The sequence below is a fragment of the Adiantum capillus-veneris genome, chromosome 16 (assembly GCF_014529385.1).
Source record: "Adiantum capillus-veneris isolate H3 chromosome 16, ASM1452938v2, whole genome shotgun sequence".
In the NCBI taxonomy this organism is placed as follows: domain Eukaryota; kingdom Viridiplantae; phylum Streptophyta; class Polypodiopsida; order Polypodiales; family Pteridaceae; genus Adiantum; species Adiantum capillus-veneris.
In genome coordinates, this window is record NC_140946.1 from 119,646,817 (window position 1) to 119,660,384 (window position 13,568).

Consider the following 13,568-nt stretch of genomic DNA (forward strand, 5'->3'; position numbering starts at 1 on the left):
TCTCTCTCTCTCTCTCTCTCTCTCTCTCTCTCTCTCTCTTAGGAAGTGAAACAAATAGGCAAGAAAGATGGCGGCGCACTACATGGTCACAAGCAAGAGGATGACAGCCATTGAAAGAGAGTTGAAAGAATGCAAAGCTCACATGAATGAGTGGAAGAAAGAGAAGAATTCGCTTCTTGAATGGAAAAAGAGGGAGGAACAGGTGAGAGAACTAGAGTGCAAGGAGTTCCGGGCTGAAATTCAAGCTCTAAAAGGTAGCATCTCAGCCCTTCGGAAGGAACTCATCGAAACTAAAGATAGAGGACACCTTGAAGATGGAGAAATTCAGCCATCAATGATAGATGAGCTGAATAGTATACGAGCACAAGTCAAAGAAATAAAGGAGGAGGGAGAAAAGAAGACCTCATGGGTGGAGGTTCTCTCCAAAATGCAAAAGAAGGTGGAAGAGGCTGAAAAGTGGATTGAAGTTGTCAAGAAGGGGAAGGGCAAGGACATTCCGACTACAGCCGGGTAGCAGGCTACAGTGTCACTGCTACAGGACAAGAATCCTGGTGCCAACCACAAGGAGCTTGTTTCAGGTTGTAAATAGCCTTCGAAGCCTGTAAACATTGTTCACTAGTCATGTGACTGAGAGATCAGGAGGTTTCTCCACAGGTGGTTAGGCATCCAAGAGTAGGGCAGTGAACAGTGGTTGGCTACTAATAGGCGGAGCATCAAGGGTAGGCCGATGATTGGAGTGTTTGTAATCGATAGGGGCTGGAAGGAAGGGAAAGAGAGAAGGAGAGGGGGGCTGCGGCGGGGGGAGGGGTGTGCGGTTGTTGGGTTTCAAACAAGCAATAGTGAGACAATTGTCTTTCAGAACCATCTGTTCCTGATGCACTGTAATAGCCTTACGTATTACTGATCAAGTTGCTCAAAATTTGCTGCTGGAAACTGCATTGAATCTATTATTTTTATTAGGGCTCCATACTCATGCTTCTGATTTGTGAGAGTGAATCTGCAACATAAGATAGATTTTCAAAGTCTGAATCTCACATAAATCTTTCCTATGTGGGTGGTTTAGGACCTATATCATTTCCAAAATGCAAGGCAATTGGTACAGGCTTGCAAGGAGGATATGCGGGGCAGGCCCTTAGCTTCTACTTTGTCCCGTATGATGAATTTAACAATGTTAATCTTGAAGGAAACATATCCATAACTCTTTCCTTTACTCCAAATATAATATCCGTATTTCATGTGACAAGAAATACATCAGGGATTTTTACGATATCCTATCGTGTATTTATATCCCAAATGTACTCCTTGAAGGTTGTTGCACAGACTCCAATTACCGAGCGTTCAATTTCAGGAAGTCCCTTCGAAGTTACAATAGTCGCAGGTTGGCAACCCTCAGATTTTTTCTCTCTATAACTTTGAATTTCCACTGATTGTCCTTGAAAATGTAGACTTTATGGAATAATAATAACTGATACATGATTATTGCTACCCCTTTACCAATTGTACTCTGCTTTCATCTCATGGGACGATTTGACAGTATTTGATGAAACCCTTAGGGCAAAGTATCTATCAAACAATAGAAACTATCAAAGTGTAGAAAAATAGTGGGGACATGACATCTTTTTTCGGCTCTTTGGCATCTCTAATTAGAAAAAATATCTGAAAACTGCCAAAAGAGCTTTGTTCCTATGGTAGTGGGGGTGATCAAACAGAAACAAGTTACCTCTGGATGCAGTCCGCCTCATGGCCTAAACTCCATGCTAGGTCGGGCGCTGAGAATTTCTCCCCTACGGATTGTATTTATTTTAAACTTGTCTTGGTGCCCATTCGATCTAATATTGGTTTCAATTCTTGGTGCATGTCTGGATTGTAGTACCTTAGAGAGCTGCAAGTATGTACGTGTAGCTGGCTTCAAAGATGGGAAGCTTGTCATCCCCATTGCATGACCACTTTGTGTCGCAATAAGAGTGTGGCCTTGTACTTTCGGAAAAACATTTAGAAGCTCATTGACCATACTTACAGATGCATCAGCTTGTAGGTCAGCATCAGCCAACGCCATTAAATCCAGTTTTTGAAGCTGATCGCATGAGAGAACGTCGTGAAGAGATGGACTAGGTGGCTACAAGTGAAAATTTAGGGAGAACTTTATCTGGCTTTGGCTTTTGCAGGCCTGCTAATCACATGGGACTAAAACTGAGTATTGCTCTTCTTTTTACCTTTGGCATCTTCTTCGTTGGCACTCGAGCTGCATGTTCCTGAAGCCAAATCCGAACCCGAATCCTTTTGGGGAGATGCCCTATAACTTTCGTCACTAGGGGTACTCAAGGTCATGTCTGTAATTCCATGGCTATTGTTTTTGGATTCCTCTTCATCTCCAGAACTAACATGCTTTTCAGTAAGGGCAGGCCTCTTCCTCAAGGCCTCCCTGCGCGTCTGCCTAGTGCATCTGCCTATTGCTTCTAGCCATATGGGCACATTGACACATTGCAGAATCAATTGTAGCTATCCGTACACTAACTCACTGGCAAACTGATTGGGGGGGGGGGGGGGGCGTGGGTGTGGGTGTGGGAGGTAGTAGGTAGGGGCAGCGAGAGGGAAGGGTGGGTAGGGGCGAGGGGTAGATGGACAGGGGCAAGGAGATGGGTAGGGGCCTCATTTTCTAAAGAGAGACAAATTGACACACTTATGCTCAAGCAGAAGAAAAGCCATAGAATTGACTGTGGAGAATTTAGGCACAGCTAGTGGTGTATAACACATGAGATATTTAATCAAGTGGTATACCATGGATATTAGCATTGGCAACTTGTAGCTTTTCTGCTAGCTCCCAAGATACCACAAAGAACCTTGATTCTTTGAAAATTCACAGAGAGCATATGGTGTTGAAGCTTAAGCTGACCTATTCTAGGAATTGAAGGAAGCATGCCCTTTGTGGCCTTGGCAAGAAACACCCCATGCAGCTTCGAGACAAGAGGACCTTTTGGAAAGGGTAGACAAAATTGTGGTGCACAGACTTGAGCAAGAAAATGGAATTTTAGTCACATGAGATATATACAATTATGGTTGTTGTATGCATTGAGAATAAAAGTCTAGGATGAGTAAACATATGACCCAACATGAAAGAGTAAATTTTTGCATTTGGCCAACATTAGAGAGTGAATTCCGAGATTTGAGAAAGATCTTACATGAAAAGCGGAAGATAGATCACTAAAAAGAGCTCAGAAACCAATGTACATTAATAAAACAGCAATGTAAATAAGATATGCTCAAAAATGAATTCACACTATCAACAAGATCATGGGAATACAGAAACTCAGAAATGATAACACTGCGATTAGAGATGATAGAAGAAGAAGACTTGGTGATGACAGAGGAAGAGGGATACATGGATTAGCTGGCGCGAGAGTGTAGTGGAGATAATGTGTCGTGCTCTCTACAGTGGGTGCTTCTCAATGCTGTGTGTGTGACATCTCACTCCAACAGAATGAAAACACAAAACAATGGGTAGCAGAGCAAACAAACACAATGACTCAACAGTAGAATGTGAGCATATGGGACTCAACTAACTCAAAGAAACCAGTACAGACTCTGGCAATGGCAGCACACACAGCTCCAGCCCAGAACTCACGGGTACAAGGGGGTGTGGAGCCTTAACTTTGCAGGGATGCAGACGTGCTGTGTATAACTCAAGATAATAGACTCTAGACGACTGACCACACAAAGTAGATGATCCCATAACCCCAAAACGGCTATGGATATATACAACCATAAAGAGCCACCAACAGCTCACAAATATCGAATTCAGCTAAGAGTATCTCCAATCTGTGGTCGTGGTGGTTTGGCGCCGCATCGGCTAGACCACCACCCATATGCCTGCCACGTGTCACTGCCCAAGCAAAAGTCCATCCAGTGTGAACCCAGCCCAACTGCAACTAACAATTTTTCCAGTGCCTGTGACACTGTAGCCCTACTACAAGTTTCCCGCCACAAAACCACTCACTGTCTCAGTGAGACAAACACTGAAACTAGATCGAATATCGAAACTAGCAGGAAAATATGCAGCTCAACTCGACTGAAGAGGTTGAGGTTGAACAAAGATATTGAATTTCTAGGAGGAAGAGAGCGATGCAGAATATGATGAACTCTGCCACAATGAGATAATCTATACAGAAGGCAAGAAACTGAAGAAGGCCCAAGCCTAAACAAATTCCCAGGAAGTCACAAAAGCTAGGGTAATTGCAGTGAAAAGACGAGGAGGGTGGTCCCGTGGATACCAAGAGTGTTCTTCATAGAGGAGAAGGCAACAATGTGAATTTGTCTACAGGAGAAAGTGGGACACTAGAGTTGTCACATTCGAAAATCTTCATGCCGTGAAACAACAATGCTAGAATTGTCAGGCAGCTACTTGCTAATGAAAAATCCAAAAAATTTGCATAGCTACACTCAAGGAACAAGAGAGGGAGGGAAGGGGGTAGGGTTGAGGGTTAGGGGGGAGAGAGAGAGAAAGGTTAGGGGCTAGGCTAGGGACGGTAGGGGCGAGTTGGATTGGGTAGGGGCAAGGCTACGGAAGGTAGGGTCGAGCTGGATTGGATAGGGGCTAGGCTAGGGAGGGTAGGGGCAAGGGGGAAAGGATAGGGGTGAGTGAGGGGAGGGTAGGGGCGAGTGAGAGAGAGAGGGGTGGGTAGGGGTGAGTTAGGGTAGGTAGGGGCGAGGGGGAGTGGTGAGGGGCAAGAAGGTAATAGGTAGGGGTGAGTGGGTGAGGGAGGGTAGTGAGGGGCGAGAGGAGAGGGGGTGGGCAGGGGCGAGTGAGGGAAGGATAGGGGCGAGGATGGGTTGGGTAGGGGAAGTGAGAGAGAGGGGTGGGTAGGGGCAAGGGCTAGGGTGTAGGGGGTGGGTAGGGTCGAGGGGGAGTGGTGAGGGGCGAGAAGGTAATGGGTAGGGGGAACTGGGTGAGGGAGGGTGGTGAGGGGCGAGAGGAGAGGGGGTGGGTAGGGTCAAGTGAGGGAAGGATAGGGGCGAGGATGGGTTGGGTAGGGGAAGTGAGAGAGAGGGGTGGGTAGTGGCGAGGAGGGGTAGGGTAAGGGCGAGTGAGAGAGGGTAGGGGGTGGGGTGAGTAGGTGAGGGTGAGGGGGTGAAGGGATCGGCAGGGATGAGCTAGGGTTGGTAGCAAACAACAAAGAGCAAGATATTGCTCGACAATGGAGAACATAGCAAATACCATGGCCTCATTTGTCGTAATGGAAGAACCGACAGCTACAACCAACATTGGCCATAACATAGGTCCTGGAATGGACTTGTAGAAAGGCTCGCTAGCTGGACATTGTAGAAGTAGAAGAAGATAAGCCCCTTGGCCAATATATGCTAGTGAGATCCATCCTTGCTGCCCATCTTTGAAAATACTTGACTATCCAATAGGGATTGAATGCTCGAGAGATGCTCTCATCATGCTTGAAGATGTTGATAATGCCAATGCCGACAAGGATACAAGGGGAAAAGAAGAACGCCACCTCCTTTTGGAATCTTTTTGAAAGGAAGCTCATCATATGCACAGGAGAGCTTTGGTTTGGTGGGAGATTCAGACACCGAGGAGGCTGAGGTGAAGGCTTGCACTGCCTCGATGACTGCCACACTGGCTACTAGCTCGGTTGGCACACTTGCTGCTCACTCAGGGGGGTTACTAGGTTCAGCGACAGTAGGAATTTTGGAGGAGAATGTATCTTTAGGCAAAGATTAAATATGAACCCCATAACAAGGCATAGACTTGGTAGCGTCCAACCACTCCAGTAGATCTTCGTCCGACCCGTCAGGTGGAGTAGGTTGTTCTTGTTCAGGGTTGGTTTCTATTGACAAAGAAATTTGCTACATTGCGGGATCCATGCCTTCTTCTAGGCGAATGGGTTGCACTAGGGAGCCAGGAGTATGTATCCACATGGCGTCGTTTCCCCAATCATGAAGCGCTTAGTGTGGCGTAGCCATGGTCTACCGATGAGCAAAGGAAATCGCCCTCAACCTGGGGAATACTAACCACAACAAAATCCAAGTTAAAGGTGAAGTCTTGTACCTGCAGAGGCACCTTGTCCACTATGCCCACTGGAAGGGAGCAAGGCGGGTAGGCTGTAGACCTAAAGCCAACATAGTGAAATCGGGCATCAGGTTGATGCCAGATCCACCATTCCCTATCAGTCCTGAGAACTGTCATCTCAAGACAGAAACGGTGAGACGAGGGCTTCTATAATCAGTGAGGGGAGCACGGGGATGGGATATCATATAGGACTCTGATGGTTGCATTGGGAGGTGCCCACCACTAGGACCTGCTCCGGGGTAAAGTGACTGAATAACTGCATGGGTGTCACTTCTAAAACTCGCATCTAGCCGCAGCATGTCATAGAGGGACGCTTGTTGGAAGGTGTTCTTCAAGATTGTCTCTGCTGTAAGCTTTTCTTTTTCTACCAATGGTGTCTCTGGTACCTAGATCTTTTGTAGATTGGAAACTGCTTCCAAGAAGGCTTCATCAATATCGGAGAGCAAAGATTTGGATTCTTGCTTGGCACTGGGGGATGGCTTGTCAACAGCTAAAAGCAAGGTATCCATTGGTGTGAGAATGTGTAGGGAGTTGAACTTACTGGAATGCTAAGACCGAGAGCAGCTCCCTCGGCCCGAGTAAGGATGCCCATTGGCTCCGCTACCAACTGCGGCTTATCTTCTTGAGGGGTAACCACATGGGCAGAAGGGGGCAGCTGAGGGATGGTGCTAACTGCTATCAGATTGAGCTTGGGAAAGGTAAACTCATTTTGGCTTTGACTTGGGCTCGAAGCCGTGGATGCAAGAAGTTTAGGGAAAGCCTTACTGTAGTGATCCTTCGCTTCAGAGCAATGACGGCAGGGAGGGACCCTTCTCGAAAGGGGCATTTGCTTTGGTAATGTCCATATTCACCGCATCTATAGCACAAAATGGGCCGATTCAATGGGCGAGTCGAAAGGCGAGGTGGTCCTTGCTCCTGGTGCATGGAGTTGGAGGTGGAGGCGTAGAAGCTTTGAGGAGATGAGGGAGCATAGGCATGATAAAAATTCTGAGAGGAAAAAGTACTCTGCATACCTTGCATAGGAGGGGATATCAGCAAAGGTGGCATGTGGTTTGGATGGCCATAGGGGGCAACCATGTTGGATGCAGGTGCTGGCCCTTGTTGAAGAGTAGGACCAAGACTTTTCTGTATTTGTCGCAATCCCTTGAGGTAGTAGCAATCCTTGTTCTCATGTCCATACTTTTCACACAGAAGTGGCACTAAGCCCAAAGGGGGCATTCATGTGGAGGGTGCCCTAGCAAACGGCATGAGGTACACCAGACCACAGCCTTAGACTCTGCTGAGTCCTTAGCTCTTCTAGCTCGTGCTTGATCTAGTCCTGGGCCTCTTGATGAGGGGGCTTCTCCTCTCGAAGAGAGAATGATCTCTCCTCTTGAAGAGCTCGTTGTAACTTCAGGGCCTCGAGTTCCGTGCATAAAGAAGTTAAAGGACCATACGGATTTTTCAAGAGTACAGAGGCAGTCTCGACCTGAGAAGAGTTGGTAAACAGCTTCCTTGCCCCCTCTATCCTAGTAGCAGGAGTAACAAACTCCTCCAGGGTGGCGTCAGGTCGGAGATTCTCTCTGAGTTTTTGCTGAGAAGTCTTTGAAAGAGCCTTCTCTACCCGTTTGTTGACCATAAACACACCTGATTGCTAAGGAATCTTGGCGACCAAAGACATTGTTCTGGTCATGAGTTTTGCAAAAGTCTCTTTGGGCTGAAGCATCAGGTTGGCCCCAACTCATCTAGAACCTTTTCTTGGAAGTCCTGTGGTTTGAAAGCTTCACAAAACTTTTGTCTTAATGTGCCCCAAGTAGTAAAGTGGTTTTTAGCAAAATGACTGTACCACTTGTCTGCTAAGCCATCCAAGGTAGATGGGAAGCGTACTAAGTAGGCACCTTCTCAGTTGAGGCCATGACCTCTGCACAGAGAAACAAACCTCCGGGCATGGTCATCGGCATCCTCTGTGGAGAGACCCTTGAAAGTCGGAAACTTAATATTCACCTTAGCTAGAACGCTTGTGAACTCATCCATGGCTGTTTGTGCAGGAGCTTGTTGCACTGGAGCTTGTTGTAACAGAGGGATGAGAAATTTATTGATGGGGGTGATGGGGGAGGTCTAGAACTGGTTGAGGGTGAAGGTAAATGTAATGGGGTTAGTGGGCTTTTGCTTGGCACGAAGGGCTGACGCTTCCTGTGGTAGTACTTTAAGGGACTTAGTAGTGGGCTTTGTCGCTCTTTTGACTGCCTTGTATGTGTCATGCAGTAAATTAACGCCAACCCAAGCTTTGGGCATGAAGACCTTTGACTTACTGAACACTGGTCCAGACTCCACTCGACCAAGGTGAGTGACTAGACCACCTGGCTAGACCTGGACAAGAGAGGACTAAACCAAGCCGAGAGACTACTATCTAGAGCTTGATAGATAGAGCTCCTTACTAGATAGACCACCGAACGTGCCAAAAATGAGAGCACTTGTAGCGAATATAATGTGTCGTGCTCTCTACAATGGGTGCTCCTCAATGCTACGTGTGTGACATCTCATTCCAACGGAATGAAAACACAGAATAGTGGATAACAGAGAAAACAAACACACTGACTCAATAGTAGAACCTGAACATATGGGACTCGACTAACTCAAAGAAACTAGTACAGACTCTAGCAATCGCAACACACACAACTCCAACCCAGAACTCACGGGTACAAGGGGGTGTCAAGGCTCAACTGTGCAAGCATGGTGCAAACGTGATGTGTATAAATCAAGATAATAGACTCTAGACAAGTGACCATACAAAGTACATGATCCCATAACCCCAAAACGGCCATGGATATATACAACCATAAAGAGCCACCAACGGCTCACAAATATCCAATCGAGCTAAGACTATCTCCAAACTGTGGTCGTGGTGGTCTGGCCCCGCGTCGGCTAGACCACCACCTGTATGCCTGCCACATGCAACCCAACTGCAACTAACTGTCTGTTCAGTGCCTGTGACATTGTAGCCCTGCTATAGGGAGCAGACTGAACCGATAGACTTTGGTGGATGTTGCTAGTTTAAAGTTTCATCTAGGAAGGATAATAACATGGTGTATTCTTCAATCTGTGTGATAATCGCACTTAATTGTGGATCCATTTACAAGCATCAGAGGAACACCGTCTAGGGTCATTAATTTCTCCGCACCTTGTGGTATAATTTTCTGCACTTTGTATGACCCTTGCCAAGTCGGGACAAGCGTCTTTACTTTTTTCTGGTATCGCTTGATAGAGCGGCACCAAGGAGCCTTGCACTATTTTGGGCTTGTGAAGATGACGATCATGCCACACTTTGCGACGAAGTTGCTCCTCCTGGAGAGCGTTTGAAGCTAACACTACTCTCTTCTAGCATGGATACAAGATAGAGATAGGCAAAGGCAATACCATTTGCGACACAAAGGCTGCCCACCTTAGATGATCTAGAGTTGCATTCGAATAAGCAATGGCTTCCTAGTCGAAAGCCAATTGAAAGAGGTGTGGTTGGTCGTTGCTTTGAAAGAAGTGTGATATGCCTAGAGGGTACCGAGGATTGCGTGAGCCCATGAAGTTGGATGGAAATGGAACGCTTTTCGAGGAGTGGAATTAAAACCTTGTTAGTGCTCTCTGCTTGCCCATTGGCTCTAGGGTAGTATGAGCAAGACTTGCGATGGAAGATCTTGTAGTTTGTTGGCAGTGTCGAGATCAGCTCGTTGACAAAGTGACTGCCTTGATCACTGGTGATCTCAAGTGGGCACCCAAACCTGCAAAATATATTTTTCATACAATAACTTTGCCACATTGTTACCTTTGCATTCGATGCTAGTTAGTATCTCTGCCCATTTGGTGGCATAATTTGTAGCGACTAGAAAGTGCGTGCGATGTCTTGGTTAAGCTGGGGGAGAAATTGGACAACAAATTTTAAACCCCATTGTTCAAAGGGCACTATGCAATTGAAACCTGTAGAAGACGGTTGGACTGCCTACTTAGTTTAGGTCCACAACTCTAACAGACATCACAAACCTTCACATGAGCAATTGTATCCCTAAACACATAGGGCCACCATAAACCACTCTGAGTAATTTTTTGTGCTATAATGTGACGAGGGTAATGGCCATTAGTGGGACCACTGTGGGGAGCTTTCAAAATATGCTCTACTGCATGAGGAATTTGCGCAACAGGCCATCTGGTCCAAACTTGCAGAGCTGACCTCCAATCAGAGTAAACGGTCTAGATTTCAATAGTAATCTTCTTTTCTACAAGGGAGAGACATTCTCTGGATATAAGCAAGTGGACAGAAAATGAAACACATCGCCATACCATTCGTGGGTCATGTCCACTTTGAAGAGACTGCTGTCTGGGAGGTCATCCTCAACCCTGTAGCTTCTTCACCTGTTTTTACTCGAGAGAGGTTGGCTTCTTTGCTAGGCTGAGTCAGTCAAACACCCATAGCAATCTGACCAACTTCAATATGTACATGAAAAGTGAGAGATTAATCTGGAGAAACTAAAATAGGTGCCTCAGTTAGGGACTTTTTTAGGTAAGCAAAAGCTTCGACCTCAGCCTTGGACTACTAAAAGGGTACAATAGCACTCGCCAGGCGGGTCAAGGGCTGGGAAATATTGGCATACATACGAATGAACCTGCGATGATAACTTGTGTGGCCTATAAAGCTCTGAATACCCTTGGGGTTGATTGGGGAAGGCAACCTCAAAATGGCCACTATCTTATCATGGTTAGGAGCTAAACCTCTAGCAGAAACCAGATGATCCAAAAGCATACCTTGTGTGACTAAAAAGTGACATATATGGTTTAAAGTGACCCTGGTGACCAAGCTTGGCGACCAAAGACTTCATTCTTGTCATGAGTTCTGCAAAAGTCTAAGTTGATTGGAGTACTAAGTTTGCCAACTCATCCGAAACCCTCTCTTGAAAGTTACTTGGCCTGAAAGCTTCACAGAACTGTCACCTTAGTCTTGCCCAAGTCGTAAAGTGGTTTTTTACAAACTGGTTGTACCATTTGTCTGCTAAGCCATCCAAGGTGGACAAAAAGAGCACTAGGTAGGCATCTTCTCTGTGTAGGCCCCGACCTCTACAGAGGGATATAAACCTCCTAGTGTGGTCGTCTGCATCCTTTGTGGAGAGTCCCTTGAAAGTTGGAAACTTGAAAGTCTGCATCCTTTGTGGAGTCCTTTGAAAGTCGGAAACTTTATGTTCACCTTAGCAAGAATGGTTGTCAGCTCCTCCATTGTTGCCTGCTCAGGAGCCTGTTGCTTAAGTGTACTGGGGAAGGTGACCGGGGTGGTGAGGAGGGGTGTTGTGCTCTCTACTTTGGTTTCTCCTCTGTGCAATATGCATGAAATCTCACTCCAGCAGAATGAAAACATTATAGAGCAATGGAACAAGCAAACTCAAAAGACACCACAACAGACTCATAACCCAATGGAACGCGACTAATTTATGGAACTAGTATAGAATCTGGTTGGCAGTACACTCAGCTCGAAGCCCAGGACTCACAGGTGCAATGGGGGTGTCGAGGCTCCAACTATGCAATGAGAGTGCAGATGTGCAGTGCTAGACTAAACACAGAACACAAGACTCTAGACTCCCAGAAAGTATGATGCCCGACGACTAGAACCAACTAAGCATATATACAACCATAAAGAGCAACCAACGGCTAGCAAAATATCCATACAGTCCAAGTACGTCCATCTCCGAATTGTGGTGGTGGTGAACTGGCCATGGGTCCGCCATGGATCCACTAGACCACCACCTTTGTGTCTGTCACATGTCACTACCCAAGCAAGAGTCCACCCAATGTGAACCCAAGACCAACTGTAACTGACTGTTTAGTGCAAGTAACACTATAGACTTTTTTTTTCCGAGAAAAAGATCCTTCTATTAGTTAATGAAAACTGCCCATAGGGCTACAACCACCTCTGCAAGAGAGGGCTACTACAATCATGATGGGGAGACTCTCCCAATGAAAAAACAGCACATATACAATGAGGGTAAATCAAGAGATGGGAGGAGGGAAGAGCCACACAGGTGGATGGTAGTGCCATCTGAGCACACTCTGGACCATGATGAAGAAAGGCCGAGGATGCCAGAGTCGAAGGAAAGCCTCTTTGTGCTCCCGCATGCGGTCAGAGCTGCCCTATAGTCTCTCGAACTGTCCTTTGAGAGTATGGATCAACTCTAGACAAAGATCCTGAACAGTCTCTGCTGGTGGTACAGGGCGAGCCTCGAAGATGCGGAAGCAGCGGGCCTGCCAGATGAACCAGAGTGTCAAGCCGCTAATGAGCTACCAACACTCCTCTCTCTCACTGCACCACTCCTGTGAAGTGAGCTATGTAGCAGGCTGGAGTGTAGGTCGACCCCCCTGCATCACTATCATCCTGTTGGTGGAGGATAGCTCAAACTGAAATGCCGGGCCCAGTGACACTGTAGACTTGCTACAATAGAATTATTTTGTGTGAGATGATATATGTCTATCTATATGCTGGCTTCTGTTTAGTTTTCTCCAATTGTTAATGGAAGCAATGTTTAATGGAATTTCAAAGTGTTTCGTGTTTGATGTTTTGAAATGTAAAAATGTACATTTTATAGAAAAATAGTTCAAAATTTCTAAGAAATGCATTCCCTTCTTGACAGGCTTGGTTAATATGTCTCAGTCTGAAGTGTCTGGGTTTGGATTGTCATCATTGGCAGCAGTTAACACTACCAACAGCATTGTTGCTTACCTAGTTGATTCTTATAGAAACCCTCGGAGTGTACTTGAGAGCCTTTTGTCTCTTACTATCTCACCTTCAACGAGTAATATTTCTCAGAATTTTGTTAACATCGATGTGGGCAAATATCAAGCCTTCTACAAAGTTGAGAAGCCAGGCTTATACAACATTACTGTGAAATACAACAGGACACATTTTCGTGGAAGTCCACTTGAGGTTATTGTGACAAGTGATGCTTGTAAGTTTTCTAAATAGGTCTCATGTGCCAAAATAGTAAAAAACGACACCAAGTAGACGATATATATATTGTTTTTTCAATAAACTTTTGAGAAAGAGGGTATTAGGGGGATTGGTTGAATCATGATATTCCAATGTCTTTGAAAAATGGTTATGTTCTCTCAACATTATTGCAACTGTTGAAACTGTTCTCTATTTTTGCAACTGTTCTCTCAACATTCTTTATTATTGCAACTGTTGAATACATCTAAATTTCTTCTTAGTAAGCTTAACTTTTACCAAGACATTCAACAACTTACAAACTCTTGTTTTGTTGCTTGGGACTTCATTCCCGTGTGTAGCCAGCTACAATGGCGCAGCCGTGGTAGTGGTATGAGCAGAGGCTACCTTACTTCTTGATGTGAACTTTGGAAGCTTTGCGGTGCAGATGGTGTCTAGAAGGGAGAGGTCTAGGGATGTCTGTTGATCTCTCGAACTGCTTGATGTTCTTGTGTCAGTATTGGGTCTTGGGGCAACATCACATGATTGATGGTGGAG

At 45.8% G+C, this 13,568-nt stretch overlaps 1 protein-coding gene across 1 annotated transcript in view; it reads left to right on the forward strand.

Moving 5' to 3' along the window:
- LOC147439740 (uncharacterized) overlaps positions 1-13,568 on the forward strand; it is a 296,739-nt gene that overhangs the window by 210,132 nt on the left and 73,039 nt on the right. The window contains exon 16 of the mRNA XM_086485533.1: positions 12,718-13,032. Within this exon, the coding sequence (XP_086341659.1) occupies positions 12,718-13,032 (315 nt within the window). The remainder of the gene's footprint in view (positions 1-12,717; positions 13,033-13,568) is intronic.